Source organism: Theobroma umbraticum, unplaced genomic scaffold (genome assembly GCF_002168275.2).
Source record: "Theobroma umbraticum cultivar Fairchild unplaced genomic scaffold, ASM216827v3 scaffold_51.0, whole genome shotgun sequence".
In the NCBI taxonomy this organism is placed as follows: domain Eukaryota; kingdom Viridiplantae; phylum Streptophyta; class Magnoliopsida; order Malvales; family Malvaceae; genus Theobroma; species Theobroma umbraticum.
In genome coordinates, this window is record NW_018397260.1 from 3,867,461 (window position 1) to 3,885,783 (window position 18,323).

The 18,323-nt window shown below is 32.5% G+C and overlaps 2 protein-coding genes across 5 annotated transcripts; one reads left to right on the forward strand and one right to left on the reverse strand.

Moving 5' to 3' along the window:
• Positions 1 to 2,250: 2,250 nt before the first annotated feature.
• Positions 2,251 to 4,582, reverse strand: LOC110416703 (putative receptor-like protein kinase At1g11050). Of its 2 annotated transcripts, XM_089783679.1 has the most exons (2): positions 4,085 to 4,582; positions 2,251 to 3,982 (listed from the first exon to the last, which is right to left on the reverse strand). In XM_089783679.1, exons 1-2 carry the CDS (start codon positions 4,539 to 4,541, stop codon positions 2,703 to 2,705), a joined length of 1,737 nt encoding a protein of 578 aa, XP_089639805.1. In that variant the 5' UTR covers positions 4,542 to 4,582; the 3' UTR covers positions 2,251 to 2,702. The 2 variants fall into 2 exon arrangements, with proteins under 2 accessions (XP_089639805.1, XP_021284428.1); XM_021428753.1 differs by having other exon boundaries at positions 2,251 to 4,582.
• A 3,288-nt stretch (positions 4,583 to 7,870) lies between these two features.
• LOC110416786 (Chaperone DnaJ-domain superfamily protein) lies at positions 7,871 to 15,479 on the forward strand. Of its 3 annotated transcripts, XR_002445245.2 has the most exons (10): positions 7,871 to 8,945; positions 10,169 to 10,398; positions 10,496 to 10,692; positions 10,774 to 10,903; positions 11,011 to 11,108; positions 11,744 to 11,809; positions 11,960 to 12,049; positions 12,189 to 12,365; positions 14,961 to 15,132; positions 15,221 to 15,479. XR_002445245.2 is itself a non-coding variant. In XM_021428872.2 (9 exons), the coding sequence occupies exons 1-9, from the start codon at positions 8,293 to 8,295 to the stop codon at positions 14,997 to 14,999; spliced, it is 1,680 nt and encodes a 559-aa protein (XP_021284547.1). In that variant the 5' UTR covers positions 7,871 to 8,292; the 3' UTR covers positions 15,000 to 15,479. The 3 variants fall into 3 exon arrangements, 2 of the variants coding, with proteins under 2 accessions (XP_021284547.1, XP_089639793.1); XM_021428872.2 differs by having other exon boundaries at positions 14,961 to 15,479; XM_089783667.1 differs by lacking the exons at positions 14,961 to 15,132; positions 15,221 to 15,479 and adding an exon at positions 13,779 to 14,941.
• Positions 15,480 to 18,323: the final 2,844 nt, after the last annotated feature.

An 18,323-nucleotide genomic window follows, 5' to 3' on the forward strand; every position in this document is an offset into this window, starting at 1 on the left:
AATTAAATATTTATTAATCAAAGACAATATACAAAGTACATGAAATACAAAAAAAAAAATCAACGAAATTTAGTAAAAATATAAATAAAAAGGAAAATTAATAATTAAATAATTATAAACGAACATAAAGTAGTGATTTAACCTGTTTAAGAAGTTTAGAAATTCAATTTTTATGTGTAAAATAATAAATCGTAAATATATTAAAATATAATTATTCTCAAAAGTTAATAGGACAGCTCTACTATTAATATGGTTAGTAATTTTGACAAATATATTTTAATATATTTTAGAATTATTCTAAAAATGATGTAAAAAAGTTAAAATATTTTTTTAATGTACAAGTACTGAAAAATGTAATATATATATATATATATATATATATATATAAGAAATAAAAAGAACTCAAGTACTTTATTAAACAAAATTATCCAAATTTTAGAAATAGATAAAAAATATTTTTTATTTATTAAAATAATAAATAAATCACAATGAATCAAATAAAAATATGAATATGAAAAATTTATTAATTCTCTTATATAATATTATGAATTATTAGAAAATAAACTGAGAATATAAAGAACTTAAAATATTTATTATTACATATAATAAGTTTTGATTTGTAACTTTGTCTAAAAACTCAAATGAACTTCTGCATAAATCATAATTTAAAAAAGAAAACACCTTATTTTTACATTTGCAATAAAAAATACTTTCACAGGTTGGACCAAACACCATTAAATATAGTTTGGAAATCACATAGGTAATTGTAATTTGACAAAATATTTTAAAAAAATTGAATAAGTTTTTATGTTTCTATTACATTCAATTAAAGTCATGTATATTTATTTTGAATAAATAGGTAATTATAACTAAATTAGTCAAAATATAACTTATTATTTTGTATTCATATCATAGTGATATAAAACTTATATCAAAAGTGAAAAATATCACATGATTATATAATTATATTACGTCAACATATCATGTTATTATTAATTTTGATGTGTCAGTATGTTGTCTTAGTACCAAATACTATAAAATGATAAGTGACATTTTAATTAATAATAATTAGTTAATCGATTGTTATAAAGATTTATTTGACTCAAAATAAAAATATAAGAGTTTAATTGAACGTAATAAAATCGTATAAATTTATTTAAACTTTTTAAATAATTCAAGAGTTTTTTTTTTAATATTGTGTTTAAGATTTTAACTGCTAAATTTATCTGTTATAATTTTATTAAATTCATTGTATAACAAAATTAGTTCATATTTAAAATATCAAATAAATTAAATCATATTCAATTAAAAAGTGTAAATTATTATAATCAAACATCAATTCAAATATAATTAGATTTTTATTTTGTCAAATATGTAAATTGGACCGGATGTCAATTAACTCTATTATGCCTTTTGGGATCAGAGATAGGGACTATTCATTAAGAAAAGAAAGAAAACATGTTATTTAAGGATAATGGAATACTGTGAATAATAATGGAATAACTGTTGAATAGGCCATTTCTTTTTACTTGAATTATATTCCCCTTTTCAATTGATTATCAACCCGTGTAACTTGTGCATATACAACTAACTACTCACTCTCGTCAAAACAAGAAAGGTATTTCATAAAAAATTATCGTCAAACCATTGCACCAAAAGCACGTGTAATTAACTGTTAATTACTCTAGAAGACCCATGGTTAGTTGAAATCAACACAATATTACGCTTAAGAGACATTCTCATCCTCGTCTTTATCCGATAATTTGAATATTTAATTCAATAATTCATACATATAAATTTATTTAGAAAATTAAAATTAATTTTTTTTTTCATATAAAAAATAAAAATTGCAGTCTAAATACTTTAAAAAAAAAACATGTCTGGTAAATAATAGAGTTCCCCATCACAAACAAAACAGACACAAAGCATCCCCTGTTTTGTTCCCCGTTTAGTGTCCCTCCTATAATTTGATCCCACGTGTATGATTTTTTATTTGTTGACGTCACCTGTTAGGTCATTTGTACTGCTTTAGGTATAACTTCAATCTTAGTTAACATCAACCTTTTTTCCACACTTCTCTCATCAAATCTTCCATCAAAGTCAAGGAACACATTTACATGAAGTTTTTTTTTTTTTTTTTGCTGTTCATGTATATTCTGATGATGGTAATAAAAAGTTGAAGAAGAAGAAGAAAAGCTGGCGGAAATTATTCTAGAATAAGCTCTTTTAGTAGTCAAATCTTGATAGGCATTAGAGAAAGGGAAGACACTAGCATTCTTATTCATTTAAAGACGCTGACTCTAACAGGAGTGACTAGAGCAGATTAACCCATCAGTTAATTTATAAAATAGGGCAGAAGATTTTCATTCCAAACAAAACAATCTTTGAAAGTTTGAATTGAATAATTCTAGGTAATGACTTGTCTGGTTAAACATGTATGACCAAGATACATAGAAAAGAATGAAAGCTTACAAGATTAGTTAATTAACTTGACTATATGTTGTGCAACTCTTTATACTTTTCACGTTGTATCCTAATTTCTAATCACTCGATTTTGGGATCAATGACCAGTAGGGTGCCTAGATGTATAAGAGAGAGGAAAAGATAAGGAAAAAAAAGGCTTACCATGAATCCAAGAACTATATATGGTGGCTGGCTGGTGCGGAAGCTTTTCCAAACCTAGCCACAAGGATAGAAATAATCTATACTAGGGACATGTTTAAGCTAGTTCTTGATGTAGTACTTCTTGATGCACCACTCCCCAAAGATGATTTAAAGGACTCATGACTAAGTGGCAATGGCCTGTCTGGTAAATTGGGAATGTCAGTATCACCCTCTAACATCTTCAGAGCTTCAGCGATTTTTGGCCTGAAAGCCACCATGACATGAGCACAAAGAATCCCCACCCGAACAAACCTCTCCATCACCCCTTTGGGCCCTTGCTCTCTTATCGATTCATCGAAAATTTCTTGCTCATTGCCTGATTTTGCAAGCTTCCAGGCCCAATCCGTGATCAACAGATAGGATGAATTTGATGTATCAAGTACTTTCCTCCCACTCATAATTTCAAGAATCACAATCCCAAAGCTGTAAACATCACTTTTCTCTGTTAATTGTCCGTAGAGAGCGTACTCTGGTGCCAAATAACCATGTGTGCCAGCAACCCTGGTGGTGAGATGAGACTGCCCTTCTAAACTCTGCTTTGCTAATCCGAAATCGGCAACTTTTGCTTTCATTTCTGAGTCTAGAAGTATGTTAGTGGCCTTAATGTCTCGATGATAGATGGCTGGTTTAATTCCATAGTGCAAGTAAGCCAGACCTCTAGCCACATCAAGAATTATATTCTTGCGTTGAGGCCAACTCAATCGCTGCCTACTAAAATCATTGAACAAATGATCACCAAGATTGCCATTTGACATGAAATCATAAACAAGATATCTTCTTCTACCTTTCACCATGTCGCTTGTGACACAACAACCACGAAGAGAAAGAAGGTTTCTGTGCCTTATTTTGCTTATGATCTCAACTTCATTGGAAAACTCTTCATCGCCTTTTGAGTCCAAATCAAGAATCTGTTTCACTGCAACCAAAGTACCATCTGCAAGAGTTCCTTTGTACACAACTCCATATGTACCTTGGCCTATCAAATTCCTTTGAGAAAATCCGTTAGTGGCTCGTTCGAGCTCTGATAAACCAAACCACTTGGCACCTGAGTTTGGTAACACGTTTGCCCTGAAAGTGTTAACGAATCTTCTATGTGGAGCATTTCTCTTGTTCCTCTTATCCCATTTCCTGTACAAGATGATTAGTGTAAAGGCAAGCAAAACACCAAAGAAAGCGCCCAGGAAACCAAAAACCAGTTTGAGCAAGGTTTCGCTGCTTGATTTTTTCTTTGCCTTGTCTGTTGTTGAACTATCCAAGGGTAAGCCTAGAATGCAATCAGCTGCGCCAGGATCCTTTGGACCGAACTCATTGATCACACCTATAGCATACACGACCGTGAAGTCAAAACATTTTGTGGCATTTGGATCAAGACTCAATAATGTGGAAAGCACACTGTATCCAGCTTCAATACAGGACCTACACTTTAACCCGGTCACGTCACCTCTGCAAGCAGTGTCTAATACAGTCACCGGACCAACCTTTTCAATCCAATCTTGGATTGTTATAATTCCTGCACAACTCGAAGCGTTGCTAACAAACTGGGTGGAGTTGTGTATGCAAGAAGTGACTAAAGATGGCCGTATTGTCAAGGCAGCAAGCTTGTTCTGAAAATCAGACACGCAAGAAGCTGCAGCCACTGCGTTCGGTAACTGAAACAAGGATGTCTCCTTAAGGTGCTGAGCAATTCCTATGCCAAAGAGACTGATGAGCGCTTGGCAGCACTGCGTTCCATCAGGGTCGAGGCATGTGGATTTATCCCATGGGAAGGTTTCTACGTAACTGAGATCGATTGGGCATGAAGAAATGTTTGAATCGATGCAAAAACCGGTGGAGCAAAAGAGGAAGAGAAGGGAGGAGAAGAAAAGAGAGTTTCCCATGTCGAATTCCTATGTGATATCTTATCTAAAACAATGGCGTTGGGACATGTTGGACCTGTTCTCACAAAGCTTGGTTATTAAGCAGTGAAGTATCAATTTTGGCTGCCGCTGGTCAAAGTGCACGTTTTTGCGTTTTTCCCAGCTTAAGAGTTTGATACGTTGTTTGGTGGTCAAATTACTCAAACCGGGTTAGGTGTTATTCACACGCATGGGTCAATCTTGTTTCAAGAAATTCATGACAGTTGAGACGCGAGCCCTAACCCTTGGCTCACGGGCCTAGTGCTCCAGGTCATGTGCCCTTTAAAAGCAGAGAAAATCCTGGTCTCCCTTGCAAAGCTGCTGGGTTGAGCTATTGCCTGTTAGCCCGCTAGCGTGTGAGACCGAGAAAAAAGAAATCATAATTTTAAAAGTTCAGAGATTCTGCTGGAACGTAGTAAAGTCCAACTCTTAGGCTGCCCAACTTGTTATTCTTAAGAAAGATAAATTATATTTTGACAAAATTACCAAAAGTTCAGTCTTTTCACGCTGCCAGTGCCCAAAGACCAATAAATAAAGAAAAAGAACAAACCATTCTTCTTCCAATTTTCATAGATTCACTGCGTCTAATTTCGGCCAAAGCCGACAATCATGGCAAGATCCAGGCAGGATCGCAGCTTAGCTCCATTATGAGTACAATCAGCACTTGTCTCCACCATGTTTCCTATACTAATTACTTTGTTTTATGTTTCAATCCAATGGGATTTTAAGGTAGTATATACATAATGAACGTACAAAAGTTTCAATTAAAAAAAATCAAATAATATTGTCAGAAAAGAAAAAGTAGACTAAAAACTCAATTAACAATAAAATTATTATTTTATATACTACCATTAGAGATCAAATAATCCCATGAAAAAGTACAGCTTAATCCCTAATAACTCATTCCAACTACTATATACTAGTTGTCTTCAAGTCTGTTAAATTTAAATCTTTGCTAATTCTGCAACTTATTAATTGTTTCCGACTTTGACTTATATGTATATATACATTAAATAGAGTAAATGAATTTGCTAAGCTCTTAGCCCACGAGATCTCCATTGCAAAAGCTGCTGGCATGGTCTGTCACCACACGAGAAACAAAGAATCCTACTCTTTTGCTTTTCTTCATTGAAAAATAAGACATAATATCTAAAAATTAATTAATTATTTAAAAAATTCCCAAAACATTTATTTTTTATTATGTTTAATTTTATATTTTTATTTTAAATTAAATAAATTTATATAATTAATAATTAATTAATTATCATTATTTAAAACTTACATATTGATATAATATAATAATATAGTTATATGATAGTTTTCACTTTTTATGTTAATATTATATGGATATAACATGATAAATGATATTTTGATTAATGATAGTTAATCAATGATTAAGTATAAAAACTTATTTAATAAAAAATAAAAATATATAAATTTTATACATAATTTTAAAATTTTAAAATATTATATTAAAAATAAAATTATAATTCAATTTGAGAGATTGTGCTTGAACTAAAACTCCTAATTTAGGTTGCCACCATTATTTTTCCCCCTTAAGAAAGACAGAAATGATAATTTAACAGTAACAAAATGAAAAGTTTCGGAAATTTAGCAGCAACAATAGTGTGCAAGGCATGATTTAAATGTAACGTGTCCAGAGAATCACCGCCGACAATCATGCAGGGTCCTGGCACCCGTCATAGCTGCCTCCATCATAAAATTTAAGACTTGTGGACCATTGTTTTCTCTTTTTTTTTTCAAAATATTTCTATAATTTTTGTTTTCTTTTGTTTTTCATTTAATGTGATTCTATTGAAATATTTTCAAAGGACAGAATATACACCATGTGTCACTGATCAGAATCTAATCTGGTATGTCTTTAAATTATAAAAATAAAGTTTAAGTAAATTTATAAATTCTCAATTTAAAAAGATATATCTGATAAATGGTGAAATATCTATGTTTATATTTTTAATATTTACTTTATTTCTTACTAACGTGCGATTTATGAAAAAGTTCATATTTATATTTTCAAGACCTACTTCATTTCTTATTGATGTAAGATCTAGGATATTTTTTCTTATCCAGTTTTGTAATACTTTCGTTACACTGGCTCTTTACTGACATTTTACAATACTTTTATTACATTGGCATTTTACCCATCTATGACATTCCACAACAACTTTCAATGTATCGATACTCATTTGTGACATTCCACAATACTCTTGTTACAGTGGATAGACATTACACCCTCGTTACACTGAGTAGACATTTTAAAATACCTTTGTTACATTGGTTGCTCTTTATCCATAGAGGAAATCATAAATTTATATTTTTAACCTAAAAATTATGTCTGATAAATAGTAAAAAGCTTATATTTATATTTTCAAAACTCACTCCATCTCTTATTAATGTAAAATCTATGACACTTTATCTTTTATCTACTAAAAGCAAATAGAAGATATTTAAATAAATATGAAAGTTATACAACCACTATCTCAAGTTTCTTTTCTATTCATAATCTAACTTAACCCTATCAAACATGTTAATAGGGACCAAAACTTTGGCATTAAGTGAGGAAAGACAAGTACTAACTTTGAGGCAACAAATTTAAGCATTTTTTAGAGAAAATTAAGTAGTTTTAAATTTATGAACAACATTAAAGCAAGTGATTTATCATTTTGTAACTACATAAAAATAACCCAAAAAATAATTATTGTCTATCTTTGATTTATTTACACTTTCTTATGTCATGTCTGCTTAGACACAATTCAACAAATATAGGACAAATTGAAATTTTAAAACCGATTCCAACAGTAATGTTTGATTAATTTTGATGTTGAAATTAAATATTTAGTTTCATTCTTAATTTTATTCAGAAACAAAAAATTGAAATTATTCTACTTGAACCAAATCGAATGGAATTTTTATTTTTTTATTAATTTTTTATTTGTCACACTAATTAAATTAAATTTAACTAAATAAATTAAGAATAAGATTTAAATTAAGAAAAGTGAGAAACCAAACTGATTTAAATAGCTAAAATCCACATGAGTTACTATTATTAGGATTAAATATTAAAAAGAATCTTAATATCAGGCTTGTTATTGTTATTAGCATTTGATTAAGTTTTACTAATATTCTTTTTTTTTTTGATAAATTTGGAAAAAGGAGAAGAGATAGAGAAATAGTGGTAGTCATTACTAAATAATAAAGAAAAGGGCTGATATGATGGGCCACCACTCACCCGGTGAGTGTGGGCTCCACAATTGGCCGTCCCACCGACTCGAAAACCATCCCTCACAACACGCCCAGGAGCAGAGAGAGAAGAATCAGAGAGAAAAGACTTCTCTTCTCTCCTGGTCTTCTTCTCCCACGAAATTTTCTCTTCCATTTCAGCAATTCCTCCTTCCGCAAATTTTCCTCTCTCAGATTTCCTTCATCAGCCAATTCCCGCCATTTTTTTCCTTCACCATATCCATATTTTCATTCTACCCCTTCTCATTTCTATCTCTCCCAGCTCAAAATTTTTCACTCCAAGAAAAAAAAAATCTCATTATATAAGCTCCCAATTCGAATTCACATCTCTTGTTAATATTAATTTTACCATTTTAGATTACTTTTCATCTTAGATCTATCGGAATTCATTTTTAGAGAACACCCATATAGTTGATTTACTTAAGGAACCGATCCACTTTGTTTTCCTTTTGGTAAAAAGAGAGTGAAAACTATGGACCAATTTGGCGTTTTAACGGAGCGTTACGGTTTAAAACCGCAAGGAAAATCAGCTCCAATGTCGCAAGCCAAACGACCCACCGCCACGGCCCCCGCGTCCACCAACCAAAATTTCGGGTTCGATACAGGTTTGAACGGAAGCTCCATGCCATTTTCTGCAAAATCTTCATGGAATTCGAGTCCCAGTAACGGCTCTTTGCTTGATGATAACGACCTTTTTTCCAACCAAAAACCCCAAAATTCTTTTGGGTTGGGCGACGATTATGGTTACGCGTTTGGTGCATTCGAAAACACCACAAAGAAGCAATCGAATACGAGTAATAATAGTAGTAATGGATCTTCATTTGATTTGGATTCAATGTTGTTTAATTCGGGTCCAAAGTCTTCCTCTACGAATTTGTACGTTGTTGATGATTTGTTTGGAGGAATGCCTGGCTCAGGAAATGCAAGTAATGATGACATTATCGGGTCTTTTGCCTCGTCCACGAAGCAAAAGGGTTCAGCAGGTGACTTGTTGGGTGATTTTAGTGGTGTCGCGGCGAAATTGAAGAGTTCTAGTAGGAATAATTCGTGGGATTCGGGAAAAACTGAAGCTGGTTTTGATGATTTGATACCCGGGATCGGTGGAGCCAGTCCTCCGTTTAATAGGTATTAATATTTATTGAAAATGGATATAATTTACCGCCTGATAGTGTTGGCTTTATTAAATTTGATTGTCAAAGTTTTAGCTGATTTGTTTGTTGTTCGACTCCGTCTATAATTTGTCAGTTGGCGAAAGGGAGATCATAATAATGACATTTAATTGAGTTAAAATATCGTGCATTGATAGAATGTGGGATAACAGTTCTTTTCATAATTTTGAGGGTTTCTTTTTCTGATGTGAATTTTTTGGGTTTGGGGATTAGTTTGGATGAAGTGGCTCTAAAGTCTTTAAGAATGTGTGATGTCACAAAGCATGGACAATTTCTGGCTGTCTGTAGATGTTCTTTATGATGAGATAAATATTTGGTGACATAAAACTCTGATGTACAGAACTATTTCTTTCATTCTGCTATAATATATGTTTAGTAATAATATTTTGTTCTGATCCAAATTTGGATGCATGAAAGGTTACTCTGCTCTATCCATAAAGCATCAAGTGAAAGATTTGAGCACTGCCTTGTTGTGACATTTTCTTGTCAAGTGTTATTCCTCTCATATCTGAAAAATTTATAGTTTAACGAAGTATTGAGGGCAGGCTAAGTTAATTGACTGGGCAACTGGAATAATCGTTTGAGAATTAACAATGCTAATCAACCATTGTTTTTGGTGGTTGGAGCCTGTCTTTATCAATTGTACCAGTCATAATTACTGCTTGACAATGTTTAAATTTCCAAAATTGTAACTGAATCCAGCTTACATGCTGCTTTGATGGGCAGTTGGGGATGAGGCTTACTTTATTGAAATGGACAGGGGAAAGGGCTTATAATTATAATTATGGAATCGCATGATGATCAAAAGGCTTTACTTCTTTAGTGAAGTTAAAAATACTGTCATCACTATGAATTTTGTATATTTGGCTTCCAAAACTTAAAACTGCTGCCACTTGTGTCCTGCAATCTTTAACTTGCCATACATTCATAGGAACTATTGCAGTGGTAATTTGGTGAGTTAGTGGTCCAAGTGAGGAAGGAAAGGATATTGTCATATTGAAGTTATTATCTTCTGAGTGTTTTCTTTAGCATTTGTTTTCAACAATAACTTGGCTTTTTATTGCACATTAAATGTACATATTTGCATTAGGATGTTGTGACATAGTAACTTCTATATGATTAGTTGTTAGTATGTAAAACATGGAATCTTTATTTGAAAATTCATTCTTTGCCTTGCAGGACGAACATTAAGACCACCAAATCAACCTTCAAATCAACAGAGGACCCTTTCATAGTCTTAGAGTCAGTTTCAAGCTCGGCATATGATTCCTCAGAAACCCCCACAGATCCACTAGAAGAATTCAGCATGCTCAATCAATCTGGAGGGACGAAACCTCTTGGTTCCTCAAATGCTTCCCGATCATTGAGGCCCCCTCCAAAACCAGCACAAGTTTTGAAGGCAGATAAAGGTTCTTCCGCATCCATTAACAAAAATAAAGCTCAATGTGCATTTTTCTTTGCCATTCCATCATTACCTTAGTAACATTGAGATGATTCATGATGCAGTAAATAGTTCAGGTGCATCTCCTATAGACGAACTTGAGGACTTTGCCATGGGCAGGGTGTCTAATAAGGCTAGTAGATCTAAAGAAGCTGAAGATGCTACAAGAAAGAGTCAAGAGAAGAGAGCAGATGATCTGGAATCCTTTTTTGGTGTGAGTTCCAGATCAAGTAGTGCACCAAAGTCAAGGGCAACAACTTTGGTGAGCACTATAGATGTAAAAAGTAATACCACATTTCCAACAACTGCTATTGTTATTGATTCTTTCTGTTATGCTTATCAGGATCCCATGTTTGATGCAAATGCACACCAGAGACAGCAAAAGACATCTGCAGGGGCATCATCCACTGCAAAGAAGGCTTCTCCTGCTACTATGATGAATGGAGTAGATGACTTTTCTTCAATTTTTGGAGGTATATTATTGCTGAAATATTGAAATGGATTGTGTCCAGCTCTGTAAATTATCTTTGCACTGTATCTCTTTGATGTTAATCTCTTTCATAATTTTTGTTCCCAAAAGCTGCCCCAATGTTTGGAGAATTTGAGGAAGTTGATGGTGAAAGTGAAGAAAGACGAAGAGCCAGATTGGGACGTCACCAAAGGACCCAGGATCGAGTGGTGTGTATATATTCTTACCTTAAATTTGGCTTATTTTTATTTTTTTCATGGATAGGCTTAAATTAAACTAGTCGAGGTATAAGAAGATATGTGCTGATGAGAAGAGAAGCACATATGGGAGTCAACATTGATGTGTATGTCTTTTTCTCAAACTCACATATACGCACACAAGTGAAGACTGAACAAATTAAGGGCACTAAGGTGGTGCCAACTGGGTACAACTCTAATTTTCCAGGAAAGATCGAAGAATGCCAAGGATCTTTCTCTTCCATGGACTTATGACTAAAGCAGTTTTAGTAATCATAAAATGAGATAAAAGATGTGTTTCCTGGACATTTGTTGCTACATTCATGTTATACTGTTTTGGCCATTTTGAGCTTGATACTCGTCTATATTGGACCACCATGGTACTCAAACTTCTTACCAACTGAATAAGTGACCCTTTTGGGCCTGTGGTGAGACTTACCTGTGTCATTTTGATTCAGATATGCTGCATGTGCTGGCAAAAATGTCTGGCAAACTCTTCTGTTGGAACCTCTATTGTTCTATCCTTCTCATTTTTTTAAAAAATTTAGATTATATATATTTTTTGTTTGAAGACATAGTTCAACAGTTCTGGATTGTTTTTGTGCTAGGCAAGAGCAGTTGCTGATATGACCCAGCGTGACCGTCAAACACAGCATGAGCAAGAAGAGAGACGTGTAAGTAGTTCAATTTTGTATATTAGCAGTTGGGGGTTTTAATTCTTCATGCTCGTGTGCACTTTACTTGCTTTGGCACTATATTTCCTATATATCATGAATTCCTTATTTTGATGACTTAATAGTTTGCTTTAATCTTAATTTTCATAGAGGATTGCTGAAGCTATAGATTTTGAGATAAAACGCTGGGCTGCAGGAAAGGAAGGCAATATGCGTGCACTTTTATCATCATTGCAACAGGTGTGTTCTCATCATTTCCTATGCTCTGCATTTACCTCCTAATAAGAAATTATCATTTTAATATTTTGAAATCATTATTAAATGTATAAAATTTGTGGCTTCTTGGTTTTCATAACTAACCTTTTACTGTGACAAACAGGTACTTTGGCCTGAATGTGGTTGGGAGCCAATTTCGCTGACTGATTTAATAACTTCTGGCTCTGTTAAAAAAGTTTATAGAAAGGCCACATTATGTGTCCATCCTGATAAGGTTCAGCAGAAAGGTGCCACTCTTGAACAGAAATATATTGCTGAAAAGGTGTTTGATATTCTCAAGGTACTGTATGAATTTCACTACCATAATCATTTAGTTTAGCATGAGTCATAGCCTCAATGCACAAATCATGTTGGTCCTCTTTGAAGGATTTGGGAGACCAAGTTCAAAAATCTGATGTTTGTGTGGTGTGTCTAGGAATGTAAAATCTACCCAGTACTTAACCATAGTGATGGGTCTTTGAGTAAACTTATTCCTTTGGGATGGATTTTTCATTTTGAAAATCAGGGATCAGTTAGGGATGGTACTTGGTAGTAGATGGTAGTCCTTGACATGGAAGTGGGGCAGGGGAGTTATAAGGTTCTCTGCCCTGGGTATGGCCTTTTATTTTTCCTGTTTTAATATGTTTATTATATACCCGCATATGTGTCAAGCCCCCGAGGTTCTCTGCCCTGGGTATGGCCTTCTTTTTTACTGTTTTAATGGGTTTATTATATACAAGCATACGTGTCAACTCCAAGTTTCGTAGGCATTCCTATTTTTCTTCACATCTGCCTAAGGTTTTGTGCTACTTCTGTTCTTCCGTTTTTCAGCTTTTCTATGACAACCATTCATCTTCTTTTGTTTCATATAGTTAAAAACAAATAACTGTTGAGTATTTTTGTGTTGAACAAGTAGGGGAAAGAGTAGAGGGAATATAAGAAATAGACAGAAGCAAAATGGGGAAGAAACAGAGGAAATCAGGGGAGAAAACTGGAGGAATCAATAGGGGGAGGAAATCTCAATAAGCAATATCTTAAAATCTCAATCAATATGTAATAATCCAAAACCTAATTAAAACTAACATAACATGGGTATTTACAACTAAATGCAAAATCCTAACAAGACATAAAATACCAAATATAACCTTGAATAAATTAATCCTAATAAAATAAAAGGCCTAAACGGTTCTCCTTTAATTTTGCATTTGATAAAATTATAAAGCTTTCACAGCACATTTGGTTCATGAAATGGAATAATTATTTCATGGGAATAGATTAAGGCAAGAACATTTATTATGTAGTTTGGTTTATAAAATGGAATTGTCATCCTGACATTATTTTCAATGTTTGGTTAATAAAGTAGTTATGGAATAATAAAAAGAATAGGTGATAAGATGAAAATACCTTTTATTATAACATATGATTTTTAATTTAGAATATTAATTTTTTAATTTATTTAAAATATTAATAAAATATTAATTAAATTTAAATTTTTCTTTTCATTTTTAAAATATTAAAATAATAAAAAATTTTACTTTATTTAAAATATTAATAATTTATAATTAACACTTTAATATGATTTTTAATTTGAAATATGAATTTTTTTAATTTATAATTAAAATTTTGATATAATTTTTTATTTTTTATCTCTATTTTCTTTTTTTTTCATTCTCTTTTTCCTCTTTTCTTTCCTTTCTTGCCGGTGGACTATCAGAAATGTGGCCAGCACAATGGTATGCCAGATCAGGCCGCTAGAGTGCTAGATTGGCGCTTCTCGTGGCCATATTTGGCCATTGGTGGTGTCGGTTAGCCATTGCAGCTAGAGGATGGCGGCGGTGGAGGAAATTTAGACAGAAGAGAGAGGTGGATGAGCTAGTGAGAGAAGAAAAAGAGAAAATGAAAGGTTTTTATATATAGGATAGTAATTTCACAAAATAGTCAAGGGCATTTTTGTAGCCCATCCAGCCTGTGCAGAATAACTATTGTCGAGGGGGAGGTTGGTAATAGCTATTTCAACCTCTCTCGGAATCATCATTCTGTGAACCAAACAAAATAATGAAGGAGGAAAAAAGAATAGCCTTTCCCTCCAACCAAACATGCTGTGATTGTTTGCTATCTTTTCTGGTATTAACCAAATGTGTGTGCCAGATATCCTTTTCTTTTTTGCTTTTTTACATTGTGTTTGGTAGGAGGGAAAGTCGAAACAAAAGGAGTGGATGGAAAATGCTTCTTCTCTCTATCCTTTTCTTCATTTGGTAGGAGGGGAATGGGAAGAGGGAAGGAAAATTGACGGATTTGCACTTTTTCCTCCTTCCAAATCCACTCCTCCCAAAAGTGGGAGAACCATTTTACTTATAATTTTACCTCTAATCTCTCTCTTTGGTTCTATTTTCCATCCTTAACGCAAACATGAGGAAGAAAAAAGAACTATCTTTCCTCTCCTAAGTCTCCTTTTCCTTTTCTTTCTTCATCTTTTTCTCTTCTGTCTGTTTTCTTCCTTCCTACCAAATAGAGTGGAAACGTTTATAGTTTCTTTTCCTTTCCTCCCCATGGAATAAGCTTATAATTTTTTTTGTTTTCTTCCAAGACTCTGAAATGAACTATTAATTGGGCATTGTATGCTTGACATTTGCTTTTTGTCCTTTAGAAATTTTGTGATTTTGGACTTTTTGCATTCATTAGGGAGGGTTCAATGGTCAAACTGGACTTCTTTTATCTCACTTCATTTTTCTTTCTCTATCATGTTTATTTTGGTCACCTTTATAGTTTGCTGATTTTATAATCATTGTCATACAAACTATAGTTATCCTTCTTTTATCTAGTTCTATATACAACTATTGTTGATTGACAATGGCTCTTGTGTTTTTCATATCTTATTTTGTTTGCATTGAAATAGGAAGCTTGGAACAAGTTCAACAAGGAAGAACTTTCTTAAAAACTGGAACGAAACTCATTTGAAGAATGAAGCCATTTTATTTTGGCACTCATGCAGATTTGTTTCACAACAAAAGATGCAAGAATGTGTTATGGTTTTAGGAAGATGACACCGTCCAAGCAGCACATTGCTGGTGAGCAAAATTCTATAATTGAAAGCTAAGAGGCGCTTTGTAAGGAGTAAATTTTCTCATGTATGACTGTAAATTTATGTATCTTCAGGAAGTGAGTAGATTTCACGATGTTTATCGAATCTGCACCATGGCATGTTTTATTGAAGCTATAGATTGTTCTTCTCTTGTTCATGTTTGTTGGGCTTGAGTGGTTTTGATTCCACTTCATTAGTTTCATTGATTGTTTTTCTGTATGCAAGCACACAAGCTGCCTTTCTTGTAATTTCAGATTAATTGTATCAGTAATTATTTTTTCTGTGAGCCTTCAATTTGTTGAATAAAGTTAATGCTGTCCCATTTTAATGCTACCTTATTATTATCGTTGTGGAATATAAATTGAATGGTGATGCCTGCCAATTATAGCAGAGGTCCAAGGCATAGTTTTGTCATTTGACCATACTCATTGGCTACTATTTCTTGCATCAAATCAGCTTGATAGGACTAATTAAATTGAACTAGGTTGAGGCTGTTGGAGGTCAGTTGCACAAGTAAATGAAAATCAACAAAAAGTTAAATGAATATTATTTTCTGGTAAACCAAGCAAGAGTTCAATATTTAGATAAAGCGCTTCAGCTATGCGGGGGAAGGAGAGGATCGAATGCGTAACTATGAAAGCTTTTCTTGCTTGTACAATGGGATCAAAGCTGTTGAAAGGTTAGAGTCTGTGGTGTTTAGTATGGTTAATATTCATTGGTGTTAGCCTATTAGGAAGTATTACATGGAATGCTTCGATTTGAAAGAGTTCTTGGGTGAACTGAACCCAACACTTGTACCAGGAAACCAGAGCTGTAAGCCACTTGAAATGTTAAAAGTAGGTGAAAAATTCAGGATCAAAAACTCATAATGGTAATAGTTCTTTTTCCTGATTAGTTGCCTTAATCGTGGAATCAGCACTTATTGATGCTATGGTTGCAAGGAATGTACGTCTTACCTCGGATTTGATTGATTTAAAAATGTTAAGAGGCAGAACAACATATCAACAGCAAAACCCACATCACAATGATTATTAACCAAGAAACCAAGAGACAGGAAGGCAATATCTATGGACAATATAAAGCTTAAAGGAATAAATAGCCCGGGGGGGTGAAATCTCTTGGTTGTTTCTTCAATTAGAATGTTGAAATTTCCCAATTTCATACAACGAATCATCAGTTGATTTCTAGTAAATCCATGACTTAAATCCATTCCATCTTGCAAAGAAAACAATCAAATCATAATTTGGGTTCTGAAAATCAATCATGGTCTGTTAACTTCTTGTACAAATAATTACTTCATTTGAAAATAAAATACGAAATACTAGAATAAAGGATCCGAAATCCCCCCCTCCCCCTATTCTTGGAGATTCTTCTCTAAAACTCCATGATTGCCTGGAGGAAATTAAATAGGCGATAAAGAAAGAAACCTTTGGAAACGAGGGAAGGACACCCAACAAGACCCACTGATGACCACTACCAACCCAACCCACTTACTCTTCAAGGGGTCCACCAGCCTCCGCTTGGCGGCTGGGGTGGTTACCTCCTCCTCGCTACCGCCGCTTAAATCATCGTGCATCAGAAACGTGCTGCAACCGTTAATGCAGAAAGCCAAGTAGCACTCTACATAGACTGCTTACGGCTGTAATGGCTACTGCTAAGTAGTAATTAACAATAAATATATAATAATATAGGTAGGGTTGGTATGGAATAATTTGTGGAACGAACCTGAGATAACTTTTGCTACTTAAGAACCAAAATTAATGACAACCATTTATTCTTGGCCTTTTGATTTACTCAACCAATAAAAACCAAATTCCACATTTCTCAACATAATTTAAATTAACAAATGGTTCATTTGAGTGAGGTATTATTTAGACTTCATTTAATTATTATTATTTATTTACTTTTTGTTAAAAAAGAATAAAATGGAAAAGGAAAAAAAGTAGAAAATGATTCGAGCTAATATATAAAAAAATCTTAAAATATTTAATTTTTTAAAATTTTTTTATTTTTTATTATATTTAATTAAATTTTTATATTTTTATTAAAATCAAATAGACATAGTGACGAGTCTAAGATTTTGTATGAGAGCGGCTAAAGAGTAATTATACAAGATCATAAATTGAGTCATGAACTAGATCAATAATTCGATTCGGAGTAAAAAAATTAATTACTTTTGAAACAAAATTAAATTATAACATAAAATTTCATTAACAATTTGAATATAGGTTTTCAGATTCATCAATATAAATAGACATAAAATAAAAAAAATTAATATTAAATGAACTTTCATAGTTGATGTGTCAAGAATCGGAAGATCAACATTGTCTTCTCAAGATCTTTTCTAGAAATAAAAATCAATTTTTGAATTAATCATGACTAGTTCACATTATATCTATTTAATCTGACAAAAGTAAGATAAATTTATTGAAATTTTCTAAGTATTTTAATAACGTTCTTTAGTTTTTTATGTCAATGAATGACTGTATGATATATTACATAAGTGATCAAATCAAATCAATAAATTGTAAGAATTTAACCTAAGCTTTTAAAATTTAACTTAAATTTCTTACCACTATTCCAAACCAATTCAATTAATTTGTTTTGAGGTGGCAAAGTTAGATATTTTAAATTTTATATACATAAAAATAAAAAAAATTAAAAACTGAGAGGTGGCCGCCCTCACTCCTCTCCCTTTGCCCTTGAATAGATTTTTAATTTTTATATTTAACAATTGACTAATTATTAGTCAAAATGTCACTTATTATTTTGTGTTACATAATAGTGACATGATATATTAGAGTGTCATAATGAATAGGAATGTGATATGATAATATAAACATATGAAATTTTTACAATCTAGCTAACATCATGCAGGGTATAAAATAATAAATGACATTGTGGCTAATAATAGTTAATAAATTGATAAACTATTTAACTCAAAATAAAAATTTTAATTTTCACAATAAAAGAATAAATATTTATCTAATTTTTAAAAATATTATATCAAATGAGTAGGATAAATAATAAATAACAAATAACCAAACTATTAAGCAATCGGAATCTTAATTAGTGGCATATACATACGACAAAGGTTATTCTAAATAATGTAAAATATTTGTCATCACCGGAGAAGAAATAGGGGACTAGAGTCCGAAATGAGAGACTGGTCCTGTG